We start from the raw sequence: 23,510 nt of genomic DNA on the forward strand, positions 1-23,510 counted from the left end.
TGATAGGCAGGGAAAAAGTGTTTCCATTTTAAAATTTCCCCTTTCTCTTTCGTTCAATGATGGACACAGCACTTTAATCTTGACCTTAGGGTTATATCGCCACCTTTAGGAGAGGACTAGGCAGAACATAGCAAAACACAGTACCGCCCAGGGTGCAGTCCAACTGGCAATAACCCCTCACTCTGCACCCAGCAGCTCAGTTTTTTTCTGCCTAGTCTAGGAGAAGGACCTGGCTCCCTATGGGGACCAGTGGTTCTTTGAAGATTTTTCTTTTTTGCTTCCCGTGATCTACAATCAACAGCCGGGCTGGGCGACAAGCTGGATAATATAGATCCTGGTAGTCTCCCCAGCCTGGCCATCGAGCGAGTGCAGACCTTTAGCTCAGGCCCCATTCTGGTCCGGGGCGGCCGGTGAGCTATATGCTCTGCTTCTGGCTTCTGCTGTCTGAGTCACAGTGTGCCGTGGCCGACAGCTACTCCGTACTGCTGGGGAGATGGCTCTGTCTGTGGAGTGCGTCCAGCGGTCTCTGCAGGAGGGGTAAGTATGGCTCCGCTTGTTTAGGCAGGCTGGAGCAGCTGGGCACTCCCTGGGGGGGGGTCAATTAGGGGGGTCCTTTCTCTCCCTTTCCTCCCTGCTTTTTCCCTCCTCCCTGTACTAGGGGTGCTGCGTGGCTGGGCGTAGGGGGTGTTTGTCACTTACCTGGCCCGGGGGTCCTCCTGGGGGTCTCTGGGTCCTGGCAGTGGGTTGTGCTGTTGTGTTAGCCTCGTTTGTTCTGCTTGTTTGTTCCGCTCGTTTGTCCCCCACGTTTGTTCACTTCGTTTGTGCGCCTCGTTGGTTCACTTCGTTTGGGTGCCTCATTTGTTAACTTCGTTTGGTCGCCTCATTTTTACCATTCGTTGCCGCCATGCGGGGGGAACGGTTGCCGCGGGAACCGCAGCCATTTTCCTGTAGCCGCGGCCATTTTCTTGGAGTGTGGCAGCCATTTTCCCAGGGGTCTGAGGCGACCGACGCCCATTTTCTTGTAATGTTGTCTTGCGTGGACATGGTGCACATCTTTTGGCTTTTCTCTAGATTGGTGTGGAGATGTCTCTGGCTTCAAGCACTGTTAAGTGACAAATTGAAGCCTTGGAGAATTTGGAAGTCAACATTTCAAACTTGTTCCTCTGTGTTCCTCTGACAGGTAAAGTAAATAATACTGATTGTCTCATTACAAAGGCATCTGAAAGTGGGTGGCATATATTAAATAGCAAGTGAATATGTTGTCTCTGTAGTTGATGTGTTGAAAGGAGAAAAAATGTTCAAGTGTAAAGATCTGAACAACTTTGACAAGGTCCAGATTGTAATGGCTAGACGATTGGATCAGAGCAACTCCAAAACTGCAGCTCTTTTGGGATTTTTCCGGCTTGCAGTGGTCAGGACCTGTCAAAAGTGGTCCAAAGAAGGAAAACTGGTGAACCGGTGATAGGGTCAAGGGCAGCCAAAGTTCATTGATGCACATGGGGAGCAAAGGCTGGGCCGTGTAGTCCAATTCAATAGAAGGGCTACTGTACTGTAGCTCAATCTGCTGAAAAATCTGCTGAAAAAGTTAATGCTGGTTCCAAAGGAAATGTGTCAGAACATATAGCACATCTCAGTTTGTTGTGCATGGGGCTGTGTAGCTGTAGACCCGTTAGGGTGCCCAAAAGCCACAGCCAAAACTGCCTACAATGGGCATTAGAGCATCAGAACTGGACCACAGAGCAATGGAAGAAGATGGCCTGGTCTCATGAATCCCATTTTCTTTTACATCATGTAGATGGCTGGGTGTGTGCGCGTCTCTTAAGTGGAGAAGAGATGCCAGTAGGATGCACTACGGGAAGAAGGCAAGGAAGCAGTGATCTGCTACTGGCGGATTGGTGCCAGAAACCACATTAAACCTTCAAAAGTCTAGTGGAGTCCAGGCCTTGATGGGTCAGGGCTGTTTTGGTGACAAAAGGGGGACTTACTCAATATTAGGGGGGTGGTCATAGTGTTATGGCTGATCAGTGTATGTACCCCCACTAAACCCACCAATCAGCTGTTACATCCAAATCAAAATCTCCTGTGCAAACAAATATACCAATAATGCGGCACTTATATTACATCTACCACCTTGTGCTCTATAATTAACCATCCAAAATAACAAACTGACATTTATGTGCACTAAACATGAATGTAAACACAACACTGTAAAACAAACAGTGGCGGCCCGTGCACTGTGGGCGCACGGGTGCCGCCCCCCCACCCATGCGCCCGGCCCCTTTCAGGATGCCAGACACATGGATTCCTATGGCGGGGGGTGGTACTTTTTGATGCACCTGATTAGAGCCAGAGGCTCTAATAGGCTTCAAAATAGGGTGGGCTCAGGGCGCAGAGAGTGCGCCCTGATCCCACCCAATTGTGTGACGATAGCACATTCATTTTTGCTATTTTCACACTGACCTTCCTCCCCGCCAATCAGGAGGCAGGGTGGAAGACCTGTTTCCTGATTGGCCAAAGCGCCAGGCCACCCTATTGGATGCCTGGCGCTTAGGAAGAGGAGCGAAGGAGACACGCTGGAGGAGCTGCTGCGGTAAGTCTCCTCTGCCAGAGCCGCGCGCAGAGGGTGGGTGTTGGGTGCTGCCAGAGCCGCGAGTAGGGGGGGTTGGTGGGCACAGGTGGCTGCATATGATGGGTACAAGTGGCTGCATATGATGGGCACAAGTGGCTGCATATGACGGGCACAAGTGGCTGCATATGACGGGCACAAGTGGCTGCATATGACGGGCACAAGTGGCTGCGTTTGACGGGCACAAGTGGCTGCGTTTGACGGGCACAAGTGGCTGCGTTTGACGGGCACAAGTGGCTGCGTTTGACGGGCACAAGTGGCTGCGTTTGACGGGCACAAGTGGCTGCGTTTGACGGGCACAAGTGGCTGCGTTTGACGGGCACAATGGCTGCATTTGATGGGCAAAGTGAGGCTGCAATTGATGGGGGGGGGGGGTCAGTATTTTTCAGTTTGTTTGCGCCCCCCCAAAAAAATTTTGAGCACCAGCCGCCGAGTGAGGTTTCAGTTGTTGGGAAAGGCGTTCATGTGTGTTGGGTGGAAAAGTTACCATCAGGAAGAAATAATGGACAGTGTAAAAAGTTCTCAGTGTGGTGGAGGAAGATTGATAGTTTGTGTTTTACACTGTGTTGTTAACTGCTGCATTATTGGTATATACTGTATATTTGATTGTACGGACACAGTATAGATGCTTTTCTGGCTTAGAAGATCGACTGATCTGCATATATGAAATTGAGTCTCGTTATTTAGTATGTTATACTGTACTTGGAGAATTAAACAGCTCTACCATTAGAAATTCTTTAAAAAGTTTTGTTTCATTGTTTTACTAAGCAAATAATTATATCTCAGTTTTCTGATAATTTTTTTTTTAACCAGAAGGGCAAAGCTGCTGCAAACCTGCAAGGTGGAGTTGGAAAATCTTCCAGTAAAGAAAAGATAGATAACAAAGAAGAACAAGAAGCTTTTAAAAGGTGCAGTATGCTGAAACTCTTTCTGACAGAATTCTACAGGAATATACAGTTGTACTCATAAGTTTACATACCCTGGCAGAATTTATGATTTCTTGGCCATTTTTCAGAGAGTATGAATGAGAACACAAAAACATTTCTTTCACTCGTAGTTAGTGTTTGGCTTAAGCCATTTATTATCAATCAACTGTGTTTTACTCTTTTAAATCATAATGACATTGGAAACTACCCAAATGACCCTGCTCAAAAGTTTACATACCCTGGAATGTTTGGCCTTGGTACAGACAGAAGGTGGCACCCACAGGTTAAAATGGCAATTAGAGGTTAATTTCCCACATTTGTGGCTTTTTAAATCGCAATTAGTATCTGTGTATAAATAGTCAATGAGTTTGTTAACTCTCATATTGATGCATTAAGCAGGCTAGACACTGAGCCATGAGGAGGTAGACAAGAACAGTCAAAAGACCTGCGTAGCAAGGTAATGAAACTTTACAAAGATGGAAAAGGATATAAAAACATATCCAAAGTCTTGAATATGCCAGTCAGTACTGTTCAATCACTTAATAAGAAGTGGAAAATTTGGGGATCTCTTAATACCAAGCCAAGGTTAGGTAGATCAAGAAAAATTTCAGCCACAACTGCCACATGAATTGTTCTGGATACAAAGAAAAACCCACAGGAGAAATGCGGGCTGCTCTGGAAAAAGATGGTGTGGTTGTGTTTAAGGAGCACCATACGATGATACTCGAACGTGCGTGGTAAAGTTGCCAGAAAGAAGCCTTTACTGTACAAGTTCCACAAAAAAGCCTGTTTACATTATGCCCAACAACACCTTGACAAGCCTCATTGGCTTTTTTGTGGCATTGGCGCAGTAAAGGCTTCCTTCTGGCAGCTCAATCATGCAGCTCTTTTTTGTTCAAATAATGTTGAATTGTGCTCCTTAAAAACAACCACACCGTATTTTTGGAGAGCAGCCTGTATTTCTTCTGCCGTTACCTGTGTGTTTTGCTTTGTATCCTGAGTAATTCTTCCACCAGTTGTGGCTGCAATTTTTCTTGGATCAAAAGAGCCCCTAATTTTCCACTTCTTAATAAGTGATTAAACAGTACTGACTGGCATATTCAAGGCTTAGGATATTTTTTTATATCCTTTTCCATTTTTGTAAAGTTTCATTACCTTGTTATGCAGGTCTTTTGACTGTTCTTTTCTACCTCCTCATGGCTCAGTGTCTAGCCTTAGTGCATCCATGTGAGAGCTAACAAACTCATTGACTATTTATACACAGACACTAATTGTGATTTAAAAAGCCACACATGTGGGAAATTAACCTTTAATTACCATTTTAACCTATGGGTGCCACCTTCTGTGTCTGTACCAAGTCCAAACATTCCAGGGTATGTAAACTTTTGATCAGGGTCATTTGGGTAGTTTCTGTTGTCATTATGATTTAAAAAGAGTAAACACAGTTGATTTATAATAAATGGCTTCAGCCAAACACTAACCAGGAGTAAAAGAAATGTTTTTGTGTTATCATTCATATTCTCTGAAAAATGGCCAAGAGATCATACATTCTGCCAGGGTATGTAAACTTATGAGCACAACTGTATGTATTTACAGTTATGTTATGTGCAACTGTTTTATAAATTAACCACTAGCTGCCCGCTCACTGTCATATGACGGTGGGACGAGGCAGCTCTCGTTCTGGGCGGACGTCATATGACGTGATCGCCTTCCCGAGCCACTAGGGGGTGCGCCGCCAGTGGCGCCCGCCGCGTCACTGGGGACCCGATGCGTGTGCCCGGCGGCCGCGATGTCCGCCGGGCACCCGCGATTGCCCAGTAACTAAGTAGGTCCTTGGATCTGTGTGTGTAAACACACAGATCCACGTCCTGTCAGAGGAGAGGAGACCGATTGGTGTGTCCCTTGTACATAGGGACACCAATCGGTCACCTCCCCCAGTCAGTCCCCTCCCCCCACAGTTAGAATCACCTCCCTAGGACACACATTTAACCCCTCAATCACCCCCTAGTGTTAATCCCTTCCCTGCCAGTCACATTTACACAGAAATAAATGCATTTTTATAGCACGGATCGCTGTTTAAATGTGAATGGTCCCAAAAATGTGACAAAAGTGTCCGATATGTCCGCTTCAATATCGCAGTCACAATAAAAATCGCAGATCACCGCCATGACTAGTAAAAAAAAAAATAAAAAAAATAAAAATGCTATAAATCTTTCCCCTATTTTGTAGATGCTATAACTTTTGCGCAAACCAATCAATATACGCTTATTGCGATTTTTTTTTTTTTTTTCTTTTTACCAAAAAGATGTAGAAGAATACATATCGGCCTAAACTGAGGAAAATATTTGTTTAAAAAAAAAATCGGATATTTAATATAGCAAAAAGTAAAAAATATTGTGTTTTTTTTCAAACTTGTCCCTCTTCTTTTGTTTATAGCGCAATAAATAAAAACCGCAGAGGTGATCAAATACCACCAAAAGAAAGCTCTATCCTAATTTCATTAGGGTGCAGTGTTGCATGACCGCGCAGTTGTCATTCAAAGTGCGACAGCGCTGAAACCTGAAAAATGGCTTGGGCAGGAAGGGGGTGCAAGTGCCCTGTAATTGAGGTGGTTAATTTGTAAACTTTTGTGCTGATGGCTTTGTGTCAAAGCCATTGGAAGGTAAGCTGTTTATGAGCCTAGTAGCAGCCTACCCCTTTAACCCAGCCAGCTGAATGAAAAAAAACTGACCTGATTTCCCTATCCACACATTCGATGAGGATGGGGTAATCACTCCCACTGAGCTATTGTGTTGTGTCAGCGGGGAGACTTCCTTGCTGTCAGAACACTGATCAGTGCTGCTCGCTATAGCCGGTTGGCCTAATCGAATGGTATTTATCTGACAGGATGGTTGCAAAGAAGTCAATCTTGTAATCAAGGTGCCCTTGCATAGATTGAAAAACAGGTGGTCCATGCTGAATTGGCCAAATTTTGATCTATGTATGGCCAACTGCACTTAAAACAAATGTGAGTGGTTAGGCTTAATTTTGTATATAAAACTGTGAAATCCTGAAAGGCAGCAGTTACGACACTGTGTCGGTTTCCTTGTGGACAGCACATCAACATTTCTCAGGATGGAGCGGTATTTTGAAGTGCAGGCAATGGGATATAGGAGTGTACGCAGTCTTCTTTTACAGATATAGCTTGATTTGCAGAATTTTGTATAGTGATATGGTTGCTTTAAGCTAAATACAAAAGTTTAAAATTCAAGTTTTTTTTTTTTAATATAAACTACTTCTTAAATAATATTAGATGCATACAACTTATTAATTCTTATGTCTACAGGGAACTTGATCCTGACAATTGCATCACGTTGTATTTCCATGTCATTGTTTCCAAGTATTTTAATGTGAAAGTTAACGAGGACAAAGTGGTAGTGAAAGGCGGGAAGATAAAAGGGTATCGTGAATGGTTAGATGCCATCTGTGTGATGAATTACTCAAAGTAAGTTATGCAGTTTGTTTTCTTATGTTAATAGGCTTATAATTTTGCCTTATTACCCATAACTCCTAACAATGTTAAATGCATTATAAACCTTCCTACCTGCACATATAACAAACTACACCCACCACAGTCCCCCATTTCCCCCAGCCCCCCCAATTCACACACGCATACATTTCTGTTTAGTTTTAGCAGGAAGCTTAATTTATTTCTAAATGATTAACCCCTTCCTGCCTGCACTATAGCCGAAAGACGGCTACAGCGCAGGCTTAATTTGCCGGGAGGGCGTACATGGACATCTTACTGTGATTGCGCTGCCCTCGCACCCCCAGCGGCGCACAGGCAGCGCGCTCTGTGATCACTGAGTGCTTCGGCCTCAACTGATCACAGATCAGGGTAAATCGCCAATCACAGCGACCCTTTATCCCCTGATTAGCTGTGTCCAATGACTGCTGATCACAGAAGTTAACACAAGACGGTTATCGACTTTTCTTTCCTCACGATTAGGGCGTGAGGAGAGAAGGAGAGCCGAAAATCGCCTTGTGTTAAAGGCACATCGGCACTGATAATCAGGGCAGTCCCAACAGTTCCCACCAGTGCTGCCAATCAGTGGCCATCAGTGCTTCCTATCAGTGTCACCTACCAGTGCCCATCAGGGCAGACTTATCAGTGCCTCCTCATCAGTACCCACCAGTGCCGCCCCATCAGTGCCACTCCATCAGTGTAGCCTCATCCGTGCACGTCAGTGAAGGAGAAAAATTACCGGTTTACAAAATTTTATATCAAACTATGACAAATATTTATTTTTTCAAAATGTTCAGTCTTTTCGTTTTGTTTACCAAAAAAAAAACAAGGAGGTGATTAAATACCACTAAAAGAAAGCTCTATTTGTTTGAAAAAAATGATGAAAATTTTCATATGGGTACAGTGTTGCATGACCGCCCAATTGTCATTCAAAGTGTGACAGCGTTGAAAGCTGAAAATGAGCCTGGTCAGGAAGGGGGTAAAAGTGCCCAGTAGGGAAGTGGTGAAGTAAGTAAGCTAGATCAATGTTAGGAGTTGTAAGTCTAATGCCGCATACATACGATCGAACACTCCGACAACAAAACCGTGGATTTTTTTTCCGACGGATGTTGGCTCAAACTTGTCCTGCATACACACGGTCACACAAATGTTGTCGGAAATTCCGAACGTCAAGAACGCGGTGACGTACAAGACGTATGACGAGCCGAGAACAATGAAGTTCAATAGCGATTCCAGCTCTTCTGCTTGATTCCGAGCATGCGTGGAATTTTGTCCGTCGGAATTGTGTACACACGCTCGGAATTTCCAACAACAAATTTTGTTGTCGGAAAATTTGAGATCCAGCTCTAAAAACATTTGTTGTCGTAAATTCCGACAGCAAATGTCCGATGGAGCCTACACACGGTCGTAATTTCCGACAACAAGCTCCCATCAAACATTTGTTGTCAGAAATTCCAACTGTGTGTACGCGGTATAACACTTGAGATTTGTCAGTGCTAATAACAAGACAAGGGTCAGCTGATGCTCACAAACAATAAACGCATGATCGGACTGCACAAAGACACACAAAATTGAAGCCATACCCGCAAAAAGCCACTTTTGAGGGACAACATGCAAAACAATTGCAGCAAACAAAACAGTTATCAAACCACAGCCTTAGTGGGGTGTTGGTCATTATGCACAATATCCCCCCCCCCAAAAAAAAAGCAAGAACTGACAGCAAATAATTTGGCCTCTTCTCAGGCAAAGAAAACGCCACCACTACAGTCTATTAACATAGGATGTATTGTTAACACACCTACACACACCCAGTAAAGGACACGCCCACCAGTGTCATTTAATCTGTCTCTTCGTGTTTGCACCTGCTTATCAGGAACAGATACTCTCAAACGCTGTAATACCTTGGCTATGCGCATCAATTCACAGACTACAGGCCAAACATCTAAGTCCATTAGCATGCACTGAAAGAATGGATCAGCTATATAAGCATATGTACTTGCGCAGTGTACAACAGAAAATATCAAATGTCCAAGTCTCTGGCCATGATCAGTGTTCACAAACATAAAACAATTCAAGTTGTAAGTTGTTGGGCATGTCAAGGGTACAAAGCAGGAAATCTCAAATTTGTGAGGGCTGCTTCAAATTGTTGACAAGCACATTCGTCATCGGCATCCAAAATGTACATATGGGTGCATGATCACACCATACTTCTAAGACCATACCTGTTCTAGATTGGGTGGAAACCCACACTCTCTTTATTTGTAATGCCATCTCTTTTGTTTTCATTATTTGAAACCTGTCAGAAATGTACAAAATTGGCAAAAATAAAATCTAACAACACAGCAGAGGGAAAACATACAAACTTCAAGGCAGATGCCATGTTTGGGATTTGAACCAACGACCCTGGTGCTGCTAGGCAGAAGTGCTAACCACTGTGCTGCCACATGCATGTAAACCGCATCTCTGTGGTGTTAAACAGCCCTAATTCCCTGGGCTTGCTCAGTGTAACAAGCAATATATCTCAAATCTCAGAAAAAAAAATTGCATAGTGTTACTAAATCAGATGTGTGTTAGTTATATGTATCCCAATACAAGGGATCATAATAGTATAGTCAAACAATTTGATATGCGTAACAACAACAATAATCCTAATAAAAATGGGAAAAAAAATGACACATAATAGAACAATAAACATGAAGCAGGGAATCACTGTTTTCACCCCTGCTCCACCATATATTTTAAGCCATGGGATTTATGCTTGTATTTATGTGAGTAGGTGCACAATATTTATTACCAAAAATCTGTGACTTGCATTCTGGAATGCTTGGTTATCTCTTACACGTCTTAATGTACATGGGGGAGTTGAGGTGCAAACAATGGATCCCTGCTGTTGTATCCTTGACTTCCTGAGTGCCATTGAACAATCTGTTGCTGTGATCTGCCATATGGGGATGGCTGATTACTGACAGCATGCTGCTATAAAACCCCCTATAATTTCGGGTCTTGGTAAGAGGCTGCAGTTGGTGTTGAATTCACAAGGCTGCTTATTGTCCTTGTTAAAAGTGCACACAACAACAAACACTATGTGCAAACAGCGCCTGCTGAGATTATATTAGGATTGAAAAAAATGCTGTGAGTATGTATAACTCCATGTGCAAACAAAAATAAGGAATTGCCATAAAATAACATCTAAAATTATATTATTAGGCAAAGGCAAAATCTTCACAAAAATTCCCTGCTCAACATTTAAACCCAAATCGCATCAATTGTGTAGTGCCAAAAAAACAAGTGTCAACAAACAAATCCTAGCTATAATAAATATATATAAAATAAATGTGAAATAAAAGTAATAATGAAACAAAGAAGTGTACTTTTTTGTCATCCAGTAAAAACTTCCTCTTGCATAATCCTGCGGTAAGTAATAAATTGTAGATGCACACTCACCAGATGTTGTTGATGATCCCCCTGTCTTATGACAAAGGGTCAAAAAGGCTTGTGGGTCTCCAGGACCTCGTTAGATCTTTCAGGCAAATTTCTTGGAGATCCTCCTCCCAGTGTTGAATATTGCTTCAAACGAGATGTCGCCAGCAGTATCAATAAAAGAAACAAAGAGGATGGCTTCCTCATAGTGTAAAAGTAATAGAGGTATTTATTAAAAGTCTAAAGGGCTGTAACAGGACGTCCTGGAGACCCACAAGCCTTTTTGATCCTTTCTGTCATAAGACAGGGGGATCAACAGCGATAACACCAAATTTAACACACCTGCTCCCCATTCACACCTGAGACCTTGTAACAATAACGAGTCACATGACACTGGGAAGGGAAAATTGCTAATTGAGCCCAATTTGAACATTTTCCTATAGGGGTGTATTCACTTTTGTTGCCAGCAGTTTAGACATTAATGGCTGTGTTGAGTTATTTTGAGGGGACTGCAAATTTACACTGTTATACAAGCTGTACACTCACTACTTTACATTAGCAAAGTGTAATTTCTTCAGTGTTGTCACATGAGAAGATATAATACAATATCTACAAAAATGTGAGGGGTGTACTCACTTTTGTGAGATAGTGTGTGTGTGTGTGTGTGTGTGTATATATATATATATATATATATATATATATATATATATATATATATATATATATATATATATGTATATGTGTGTGTGTGTGTATAGTCTAGGCACCCCTGTAAAAAATTCAGGTTTTTGTGATGTAAAGAAATGAGACAAAGATAAATAATTTCAGAACTTTTTCCACCTTTTAATGTGACCTATAAACTGTACAACTCAGTTGAAAAATAAAAAACCCCAAATAATGCAGTTGCATAAGTGTGCACACCCTCTTATAACTGGGGATGTAGCAGTGTTCAGAATTAAGCAATCGCATTCAAATTGGAATCGCATTGGAAAACTTAACATTAATACGTCGCCGGGACCAGATGGCTTGCACCCAAGGGTCCATAGGGAACTCAGTCAAGTAACTGCCAGACCATTGTTCCTAATTTTTACTTACAGTCTACTGATTGGACTGGAATGGTACCAGCTTATTGGAGAAAAGCCAATGTAGCACCATTATTTAAAAAAGGGCCCAAATACATCCCTGGGAAATACAGACCAGTTAGCCTAACATCAATAGCATGCAAGCTCTTGGAGGGGATGATAAGGGAATATATTCAAGATTTTAGTAATGAAAACGATATCATTAGCAGTAATCCGCATGGATTCATGAAGAATCGCTCTTGCCAAACCAACCTATTAACCTTCTATGAGGAGGTGAGCTGCCATCTAGATAAAGAAAGGCCAGTAAACGTGGTGTATCTAGATTTTGCAAAAGCATTTGACACCGTTCACCATAAACGTTTACTGTACAATGTAAGGTTCGTTGACATGGACCATAGGGTGAGTACATGGATTGAAAACTGGCTACAAGAGCAAGTTCAGAGAGTAGTGATAAATGGGGAGTACTCGGAATGATTAGAAAGTATGCGCTGCGCTTGAGTAACCCAAAAAATTAGAAATAAAAATTGTAAAATATATTATAAAAATAAAAATACAACTATGTGCGTGTAAATCAATTGGTACAGTAATAATACATAAAGTACAATATACGAAATAAGTGTATGGAATAAATATTAAACTAAACTAAAAAGTGCATAGATAAGACAAGTGCTTATTGTTCCATAACAAACATCTTGAGTGCCCATAAAAAGCATCAGCTGGGTCAGACGCTCTGAGGTGAGCATATTAGCTTAAGGGGGCCACTGAAGTGCATCGGAGCATGGTTTGCAACACTCCGGATATTTCGGCATGATGATTGGTAGCACAGTTGGATATCACCTGCACGCACTGATTTGATATTTTAGTTGGATATCACCTGCACGGACTGATTTGAAGTGCTAATAGAACTTTTTTTCACTTGTCATTTTTTATTATTTTATCATGGCAGGCAAGAAGCCTTGTATGGAGCACTAAGCACTTATGATACTTTTTATGGGCACTCAAGGTGTTTGTTATGGAACAATAAGCACTTGTCTTATCTATGCACTTTATTGTTTAGTTTAATATTTATTTCCATACACTTATTTCGTATATTGTACTTTATGTATTATTACTGTACCAATTGATTTACACGCACATAGTTGGATTTTTTATTTTTATAATATATTTTACAATTTTTATTTCTAATTTTTTGGGTTACTCAAGCGCAGCGCATACTTTCTAATTATACCTTTGCACAATATATGAAACGTGATTAGCGTACGCAGCTGGTGGTAGTACATGTTGGGCATAGGACCAGTGTGGCTCACAAGATTTATTTTTAATTTTGAGTACTCGGAATGGTCAGGGGTGGAAAGTGGGGTCCCCCAGGGTTCTGTCCTGGGACCAATCCTATTTAATTTGTTCATAAACAACCTGGAGGATGGGGTAAACAGTTTAATTTCTCTATTTGCGGATGATACTAAGCTATGCAAGGTAAAAATGTCTCCGCAGGATGTGGAAACCTTGCTAGTACATAGTTACATAGTTAGTAAGGTTGAATACAGACACCAGTCCATCGAGTTCAACCAGAGTGTGGGTGCGTGTCTACAATTGTCCCTATCCCTGTACATTGTGTCTCATTAAGATGCTCATCTATTATATTATTTATTTAAGGTACCCATATAGCGCAGTCAATTTACGCAGCGCTCTACACATACATCGCACACGCACATCAGTCCCTACCCTCAAGGAGCCCACAATCCAAGGTCCCCAACTCACATTCATATACTAGGGACAATTTTGGACAGAAACCAATTAACCTACCAGCATGTCTTTGGAGTATGGGAGGAAACCGGAGTACCCGGAGGAAACCCACACTGGCACAGTGAGAACATGCAAACTCCAGGCAGGTAGTGTCGTGGTTGGGATTTGACCCAGCGACCCTTTTTACTGCTAGGCGAGAGTGCTACCCACTAACACCACTGTGCCGCCCTTGATCTGAACAAATTAATGGGCTGGGCAACTACATGGCAAATGAGGTTTAATGTGGAAAAATGTAAAATAATGCATTTGGGTGGCAAAAATATGAATGCAATCTACTCACTGGGGGGGAGAACCTCTGGGGGAATCAAGGATGGAAAAGGACCCTGGGGGTCCTAGTAGATGATAGACTCAGCAGTGGCAGGCTGCTGCTAACAAAGCAAACCAGAATATTGGCATGCATTAAAAAGGGGAATAACTCAAGAGATAAAGCGATAATTCTCCCATTCTACAAGACTCTGGTCCGGCCTCACTTGGAGTATGCTGTCCAGTTCTGGGCACCAGTCCTCAGGAAGGATGTGCTGGAAATGGAGCGAGTACAGAGAAGGGCAACAAAGCTAATAAAGGGACTGGAGGATATTAGTTATTAAGAAAGGTTACGAGCACTGAACTTATTCTCTCTGGAGAAGAGACGCTTGAGAGGGGCTATGATTTCAATTTACAAATACCATACTGGTGACCCCACAATAGGGATAAAACTTTTCTGCAGGAGGCAGTTTAACAAGACACGTGGCCACGCATTAAAATTAGAAGAAAAGTGGTTTAATCTTAAACTGCGTAGGGCTTCTTTACTGTAAGAGCGGCAAGGATGTGGAATTCCCTGTTCAGCTGTTCTAGTAGGTATTTCCTGACATTTTTTTAGTCGCATCCTATAGCAAAAGTCATGGTCCGCAGAGAGCTTCCAAAGTGTCAGAGGGATCTCCTTGTTAAAAGGCATCAGTCCAGAGAAAGGTTCAAAAAAACTTCCAAGGCATTAGATATACCATGGAACACAGTCATCATCAAGTGTAGAAAATATGGCACAACAGGGACATTACCAAGAACTGGACGTCCCTCCAAAATTGATGAAAAGACGAGCAGAAAACTGGTCAGGGAGGCTGCCAAAGAGGCCTACAGCAACATTAAAGGAGCTGCAGGAATATTTGGCAAGTACTGGCTGTGTGGTACATGTGACAACAATCTCCTGGATTCTTCATATGTCTGGACTATGGGGTAGAGTGGCAAGATGGAAGCCTTTTCCTATGAAGAAAAACATCCAAGCCTGGCTAAATTTTGCAAAAACACCTGAAGTCTCCCAAAAGCATGGGAAAATGTGTTATGGTCTGATGATACCAAGGTGGTACTTTTTGGTCATAATTCTAAAAGATATGTTTAGTGCAAAAACAACACTGCACATCACCAAAAGAACACCATACTCACAGTGAAGCATGGTGGTGGCAGCATCATGCTTTGGGGCTGTTTTTCTTCAACTGGAACAGGTGCCTTATTCAAGGTAGAGGGAATTATGAACAGTTCCAAATACCAGTCAGTATTGGCACAAAACCTTCAGGCTTCTACTAGAAAGCTGAACATGAAGAGAAACTTCATCTTTCAGCATGACAACGACCCAAAGCATACATCCAAATCAACAAAGGACTGGCTTCACCAGAAGAAAATTAAAGTTTTGGAATGGCCAAGCCAGAGCCCAGACCTGAATATATTGAAAATCTTGTGGGGTGATCTGAAGAGGACTGTGCACAGGAGATGCCCTCACAGTCTGACAGATTTGGAGTGTTTTTGCAAAGAAGAGTGGGCAAATATTGCCAAGTCAAAATGTGCCATGCTGATAGACTCATACCCAAATAGACTGAGTGCTGTAAAAAAATCAAAAGTTGCTTCAACAAAGTATTAGTTTAAAGGTGTGCACACTTATGCAACCATATTATTTTATTTTGTTATTTTTTACTTCCCTCCACCTAAAAGATTTTAGTTTGTTGTTCAACTTGGTTGCACAGTTTATAGGTCACATTAAAGGTGGAATAAGTTCTGAAATTATATACAGTTGTGCTACTCATAAGTTTGTATACCTTGGCAGAAATTGTGAAATTTTGGCATTTATATTGAAAATATGACTGATCATATCATGAGGCATGTCAAGGTGTTGTTGGGCATATTGTAACCAGGCTTTTTTGTGGAACTTGTGCAGTAAAGGCTTCTTTCTGGCAACTTGACCATGCAGCTCTTTCTTGTTTAAGTATCATCGTATTGTGCTCCTTAAAAATGATCACACCATCTTTTTCCAGAGCAGCCTGTATTTCTTTTGAGGTTACCTGTGGGTTTTTCTTTGTATCCCGAACAATTCCTGTGGCAGTTGTGGCTGAAATCTTTCTTGATTTACCTGACCTTGGCTTGGTATCAAGAGATCCCCAAATTTTCCACTTATTAAATGATTGAACAGTACTGACTGGCATATTCAAGGCTTTGGATATCTTTTTATATCCTTTTCCATCTTTGTAAAGTTTCATTACCTTGTTACACCAGTCTTTTGACTGTTCTTTTCTGCTCCCCATGGCTTAGTATCTAGCCTCCTTAGTGCATCCATGTGAGTGCTATACACAGACACTAATTGTGATTTTAAAAGCCACAAATGTGAGAAATGAACCTTTTAATTGCCGTTTTAACCTGTGTGTGCCACCTTCTGTGTCTGTACCAAGGCCAAACATTCCAGGGTATGTAAACTTTTGATCAGGGTAATTTCTGTTCTGATTTTAAAAGGAGCCAAAAAACTATGTAATAATACATGGCTTCATGTGATCACTATCCTTGAATAAAAGACATTTTTTTTTGGTATGATTAGTCGTATTTTCAGTATAAATGCCCAAATTTCCCAATTTCTGCCAGGGTACGCAAACTTTTGAGCACAACTGTATATACAGCTGTGCTCATAAATTTACATACCCTGGCAGAATTTATGAATTCTTGGCCATTTTTCAGAGAATATAAATGATAACACAAAAACATTTATTTCACTCATGGTTAGTGTTTGGCTGAAGCCATTTATTATCAATCAACTGTGTTTACTCTTTTTAAATCATAATGACAACATAAACTACCCAAATGAACCTGATCAAAAGTTTACATACCCTGGTGATTTTGGCCTGATAACATGCACACAAGTCGACACAAAAGGGGTTTGAATGGCTATTAAAGGTAACCATCCTCACCTGTGATCTGTTTGCTTGTAATTAGTGTGTGTGTATAAAAGGTCAATAAGTTTCTGGACTCTTGACAGACCCTTGCCTTTTTCATCCAATGCTTCACTGACGTTTCTGGAGTCATGGGGAAAGCAAAAGAATTGTCAAAGGATCTGCGCGAAAAGGTAGTTGAACTGTATGAAACAGTAAAGGGGCTATAAAAAGATATCCAAAGAATTGAGAATGCCAACCAGCAGTGTTCAAACTCCAATCAAGAAGTGGAAAATGAGGGCTTCTGTTGAAACCAAACCACAGTCAGGTAGACCAACTAAAATTTCAGCCACAACTGCCAGGAAAATTGTTTGGGATGCAAAGGAAAACCCACAGATAACTTCAGGTGAAATACAGGACTCTCTGAAAACATATGGTGTGGCTGTTTCAAGATGCATAATAAGGAGGCACTTGAAGAAAGATGGGCTGCAAGGTCAAGTCGCCAGAAGAAAGCCATTACTATGCAAATGCCACAAATTATCCCACTTACAATATGCCAAACAGCTCAGAGACAAGCCTCAAACCTTCTGGCACATAGTCATTTGGAGTGATAAGACCAAAATTTAGCTTTTTGGCCACAGCCATGAACGCTACATTCGGAGAGGAGTTAACAAGGCCTATGATAAAAGGTACGGTGTGGATCGCTGATGTTTTGGGCATGTTTGCACTAGAAAGGCACAGAAAATGTGGTCAAAATTGTTGGCAAGATGAATGCAGTATGTTCTCAAAAAATACTGGAGGAACATTTGCATTCATCAGCCAGGAAGCTGTGCATGGGACGTACTTGGACATTCCAACATGACAATGATCCAAAACACAAGGCCAAGTCGACCTGTCATATTGGCTACAGCAGAATAAAGTGAAGGTTCCGGAGTGGCCATCTTAGTCTCCTGACCTCAATATCAATGAGCCACTCTGGGGAGATCTCAAACGTGCAGTTCATGCAAGACAGCCCAAGATCCCTTTGCACTTCTATTGGATCATCTTCTTTTACATTGTGATTTTGCTCTGATGGTACAGGAAAGGCAGCAAACAAATGGGATTCCTGTTCACATTTTTGTTTGGGATTCTCATCCCTGTTAAATTGTCATGTTTGTCATAATTAACATTGTAAGGAAATGCATTGCCTATTATGTGGCCTTTTTAAGTATACAGCAACAAAATTATTTTCAATATAAAATTGGGCCACTTACCTAATGACATAAACCGTTTTGTAATTCGATTCACTTCATAGAGTAAGAAACCCCCCCTACCTTGCAGGACCATATTTCTTAATCGTACATCACGGGACACAGAGCCATAGTAATTACTATGTGGGTTATAAGCCACCTTCAGGTGATGGACACTGGCACACCCTAAGACAGGAAGTCCACTCCCTATATAACCCCTCCCACTACTGGGAGTACCTCAGTTTTTTTTGCCAGTGTCTAAGGTGTTGGTCACGAGTAAAGATGTGCTATGCTGAGCTCCACTGGAGCAATCCTTGCTGGGGCTAGCTATGCAGCCGGATCCATTCAAAGTGTCTTTTCAGGACGAATTGAATGGTACCCGGGCCTCGTGACGGAAGAAACAAGGTTTTGCCTGTAACTCCTCTCTTTTTAGAGAGCTGGACCCGGGATCCAGTGCTTTGGTTTTTTTCAGCCATAAAGTTTTTCTGGCGGGGTGCTTTTACGGGTCCAGGAGTGTGGATCTCGATAAAAAGGGGCCCCGGTTCCTGAAGGTTTTACATCGGAGCCCACCGTGAGGGGTGAAGACTGGGTCTGTTGGTTTTACCACAGAATCCCTGCGGCGGGAAAGGTAAGTGGAGATTTCTAAGGAATTTTAAATTCTCTTATGAAATTTCTCCTTTAAAAAGTAAATGTTGTCATGCCTAAAAGTCACCACTGGGGGCTGTATAGAGCACATACCTTGTCATGCTTTCCTCAGATCACGCTGTGTCAGCAGAAGCAGCAGACTTCCCTCCGGCTAGCAGCCCAGGCCCTCCGGGAGATTGGGGGGGATTTTCTTCCAAAAAACACCCCCACCTGGACAAAGCTCTCCCTGGATAGGGGGAAGCCAGAACGATTGGCGATGCCGCTCCGTTTGTCACCAGGTCTCCTCCTTGCCACCCCCCACCCCCCCCACACACACACACACACACACACACACACACACGGCGATCCCATCGGATCGGAGGCCCGCGTGGGTAAAACGCTCTTTTAAAAAGAGAAGGGGGCCGCGATGTGACGGAGGGGGCGGGGCTTGGCGCGGCGTTGGCGTGTAGCAATGTCCAGCGCGGGAGTATGTTTTAAAAGCTCCATTTTTGCTGGCTGCAGCTGTCGGAGGGACACGAGCAAAAAGTACAGGCATTGACTTGGCAGATTTACTAAAAGCATCAGGCTGAACGTTAATAGCAGCGGCAGTTGCTGGACTATTTGCTCAAGCAGTGGGTGCAATTTCTTCTGGTAGTACCTCTGCATTTGTGCATCAGGTTATGTTCAGAAGGGGAGGTAGAAACACCCCAAAAAAGGGCTTAAGAGGGACTTGTTCAAGCTCAAAAAAAGCCTAAACTCATCTCTACAATGGCATGCTCCCCTGAGAGATCTGAAGTGGCTGGTCAGAATGTGCCATCAGGTGTTGCAACTGTTTCCAACACTGCAGCCCCTGTCTATGTTACTGAAGAGGTTTTTTCCTCAACCACATTAGAATTGGAGCAGAGAATAGCGGCTTTAATTGCATCCCAGAGTGGGACTAAGCGCGATAGGTCCCCTTCCATTACCCAGGACCCTCAAACTGAGGATCCAGGGGCGGGAGATGATGAATTTTTCTCAGGGGCCCGGTAAGAGGCTGAAGACTTCTCTTCTGAGGGGTCAAATGCGGAAGGATCATGTTCACAATCCGAAAGATCGATGGTTCTCTTACTGAATTGGTCCGCTCCACATTTATGGTACCCTTAACTGAGTTGGCTGATAAGCCCACTTCTTGTTTGGGTTGGCTAAAGCCTCCCCAAGCTGTGCATGCTTTTCCTGTCCATTCATTGCTGGAAAAGCTTATGTATTCTCAGTGGGATCACCCAGATAAGCATTTTTATCCTCCGAAAAAGTTTTCAACACTTTATCCTATGGAGGAAAAGTTTAATACAAAATGTGAGATTCCAGCAATTGACGCTGCTATATCCTCTGTGAATAAAAGTTTGACTTGTCTGGTAAACAATGCTCAAATGCTTAGGGATCCAATGGATAAGAAGTTGGAATTCCTTTTAAAGAACCATTTTTCTCTGGCAGGTTCAGTAACTCAGCCTGCGCTGGCAGCAATTGGTGTATGTCAATCCTTGAGAGACCAGTTTAAACAGGTGCTCAAGGTTATTTCTGATCAGCAGGCCCAAGATTTGGCCGAGCTACCAGGGGTGTTTTGCAATAGACTCTATGAGAGATTCTTTTCTCCAGGCCTCGCGCCTTACACTTGGGCTGGCGCATATGCGTAGAATACTATGGTTGAAAAATTGGTCAGGCGGAGTGCCATGCAAGAAACTCCTGGCTAGTTTTCCCTTTCTCAGTGAACGGCTGTTTGGGGATGATATGGATAAATCCAAAGAATTTCTAATGGGAAAAGTGCCCTTTTGCCAGTTAGGAAAAGGAGTAAGCGTATTTCATTTAAACGAGCTTCTTCTGCAGTGCCAGGGGCATTAGCCTCCAGGCAGTCACGACGGCCTCCACCGTCAAGTTCAAGAGGTAAACCTCAGGGTCAACCCCAGGGACAAAAGAGGTCCTGGGAAAGGAAACCTACAAAACAAAATACTAAAGCCTCCTTATGAAGGGGCGCCCCCACTCGCTCTAGTGGGGGGAAGACTTCTGCAGTTCTCAAGGGTCTGGCAGGAAAAGTGTTGAGACAAATGGGTGGCTTCCTCAATAACTCTAGGGTACAAATTAGAGTTCTGAGAGTCCCCGTCTCCTTGTCTTCTCAGATCAAACGTTCCCAGGGATCCAGAGAAAAATAAGTCTCTCTTTCAAGCATTGGACCATCTTTTGTCTCAAAAGGTGATATCAGTGGTCCCCATGGAAGAGCAGAGATTGGGGTTTTATTCAAACCTTTCACTGTACCAAAACCTTTCCGTTTAGCTACTGCACCTCGAGTGTTTAGGTTCTTTCCCCTCCTCTAGCCAGATTAAGGGTTCAAGGTATAACGATTTTAGCTTACCTAGACGATCTGCTCTTGATAGACCAGTCGGTAGCCCGCTTAGACCAAAGTATAGTCACCACAGTCAACTATCTGGAATACCTAGGTTGGATTCTCAACCTAGAGAAATCTTCCTTAAAACCATCAAGGAGATTGGAATACTTGGGTCTGATCATAGATACAGCCCAGAAGAGGGTATTCTTGCCCCAGGCAAGATCAGTGCCATAAGGGAACTGATTCAGGTGGTCATGGCAAAGAAGAATCCTTCTATTCGACTTTGCATGAGGTTGTTGGGAAAGATGGTGGCTTCATTCGAGGCCGTTCCTTATGCTCAGTTTCATTCGAGACTTCTGCAAAACCGTATCCTATCTGCTTGGAACAAGAAGGTCCAAGCTCTAGATTTCCCTCTAAAGGTGCGCCAGAGCCTCATTTGGTTGTTGATAACCAAGAATCCGCAGAAAAGAAAATTCCTTCCTCCCAGTTACCTGCAAGGTGGTAACAATAGATGCCTTTCGGGTTGGGGAGCAGTCCTGGAAGAGGCGACTGTCCAAGGGAAATGGTCCAGATCAGAAATGACCTTGCCCATCAATATTCCAGAGATTCACTGCAGCACGCTTGGCCCTCAGGGCCTGGACGTTCAGGTTACTGAATTTTCCTGTCAGGAGCCAATCCGACAATGCCACAGCAGTGGTCTATATCAATCAAAGGGGCACGAGAAGTTGTGCGGCCCAGAGAGAGGTGAATCATATCCTAACTTGGGCAGAAGACAATGTACCTTGCCTGTCGGCAGTCTTCATTCCAGGAATAGAGAATTGGCAGCAGGATTACTTCAGTTGCCAGCAGTTGTTCCTGGGAGAATAGTCTCTTCACCCCGATATCTTCCTGACAATATGTCAAAGATGGGGTAATCCGGACGTGGATCTGTTTGCGTCCAGGTTCAACAAAAAGATCGACAACTTTGTGTCCAGAACAAAAGATCCGCTAGCATGCGGAACAGATGCCTTGGTATTCCCATGGAATCAGTTTTCACTGATTTATGCATTTCCTCCTGTTCTGCAGCTTCCACGACTTCTTTGCAAGATCAAGCAGGAAGGGAAATCGGTGATTCTTTTGGCCCAGGAGATCTTGGTATGCAGAGATCATAAAAATGGCGGTAGGGGACCCATGGACCCTACCACCACGTCCATACCCTCTCTCGCAAGGTCCAGTATTCCACCCTAACTTACAAACGCTAAATTTAACAGTTTGGCTATTGAGACCCACGTTCTGAGGAAACGTGGGCTGTCAGGTTCAGTGGTATCTACCTTGGTTAATGCAAGGAAGGCGGCAGAATCATATATTATAGAATGTGGAAGGCATATGTCTCCTGGTGTGAATCCATGGGTTGGCACCCCAGGAAGAATCCTTGACTTTCTGCAGATGGGGTTAGAAATGAAGCTGGCCTTGAGTACTATCAATGGCCAGGTCTTGGCCTTATCTGTATTATTTCAATGACCACTTGCTTCGCATTCTTTGGTTCGTAGCTTTATTCAGGGGGTAACGTGGCTTAATCCTCCGGTTAGGTCACCCCTGAACCCTTGGGACTTGAATTTAGTTCTGTCGGCATTACAGAAACAGCCTTTTGAGCCGTTACGAAATATTCCCTTGGTCCTTTTGACAAGGAAACTAGTTTTCTGGTAGCAATATCTTCTGCAAGAAGGGTATCAGAGTTGGCTGCTCTTTCTTGTAAATACTTTGGCTTGCTTGATTTCTGGTTATCCATGGATCTGTCTGAAATCTCATCTTTAGTTTGTAAAGATATTTCCTAATTGTACATCACAGAACACAGGAGAGTAAATTCTTAGACTATGAGGTTATGCTTAAACTCAGGTGATTGGACGCTGGCAAATAGCAAAGATTGACACTGTCCTGCAAACTCCTACTCCCAGCATTATCCCAGTTTTTTGCTACTGTTCGTAGGTAATGGTCCTATCTCTTTCTGCCGAGAGAGCCTTTTCTGCTTTGATGCACACATTTTATGCTTAAAATTCCTTTCTCTGCTGAGCCTTGGTGCTCTATAGCAGTGACATTTTTTTGTGGATCGGTTCCTAAGGATGTGTGTTTTGCATTAGAACACTATCTGGGCCCTGGTGGAAGATTGGGGACAGGCTGTAAGTTGCATTGGTAATGGATACTCGGTATGCCGCTCACTTTGGCAGTCGATTTCATCTATGAGTTAGCAGGTGGGAAGCTTTTACAGGTCCAGGGCTGTAGTCTGCTACAGCAAACCCAGTCCCTAATGACCATGACCTTATTGGGTATGCCTGTCCTGGAGAAGGTGCAGATTGAGTAAATTTTCTGGCTCTGCTGTGTAACCACCCCTGTGCTTCTGTGCTTCTTTCTTTTTTCCGTTTGGGCACTGGAGAGAATGAGCAATGTTTTTTTACCTGCCGCACTAACGGGAGCATTTCTTAGCTTAATGCCACTAGACGGCACTGTAGGCATCCATCAGTGCATGAGCTAAGTCCCTCTATTTTGGTGCAGTGATTCCTCCTTGGCATGAAGCACGACTGTCTTTTGAAAAGATTTTGGCCAGTGGTGCCATTGCACATATGCGATCCACCTACCCATGCTATTGGGGACAGACTAACCATGAGTGAGACATACTTGCTAAAACACACACCCAGCATAGGCTGCAATGTGACCGGGTACTCAGAAGCCTCCAGGTGTTGGTACACTGTGATCCCACCCCCCAACCTTCTGGATGCTAGTGCTAGCATTGTAGCTATTGTG

At 43.1% G+C, this 23,510-nt stretch overlaps 1 protein-coding gene across 5 annotated transcripts in view; it reads left to right on the plus strand.

The window, feature by feature from the left end:
- RNF213 (ring finger protein 213) overlaps nt 1–23,510 on the plus strand; it is a 631,031-nt gene that overhangs the window by 103,745 nt on the left and 503,776 nt on the right. For all 5 annotated transcript variants that reach the window (XM_073621071.1, XM_073621073.1, XM_073621072.1 and 2 more), the window contains 2 exons: nt 3,440–3,534; nt 6,878–7,036. In XM_073621071.1, the coding sequence (XP_073477172.1) occupies nt 3,440–3,534; nt 6,878–7,036 (254 nt within the window). The remainder of the gene's footprint in view (nt 1–3,439; nt 3,535–6,877; nt 7,037–23,510) is intronic.

This window comes from Aquarana catesbeiana, linkage group LG03 (genome assembly GCF_042186555.1).
Source record: "Aquarana catesbeiana isolate 2022-GZ linkage group LG03, ASM4218655v1, whole genome shotgun sequence".
Taxonomy (NCBI): domain Eukaryota; kingdom Metazoa; phylum Chordata; class Amphibia; order Anura; family Ranidae; genus Aquarana; species Aquarana catesbeiana.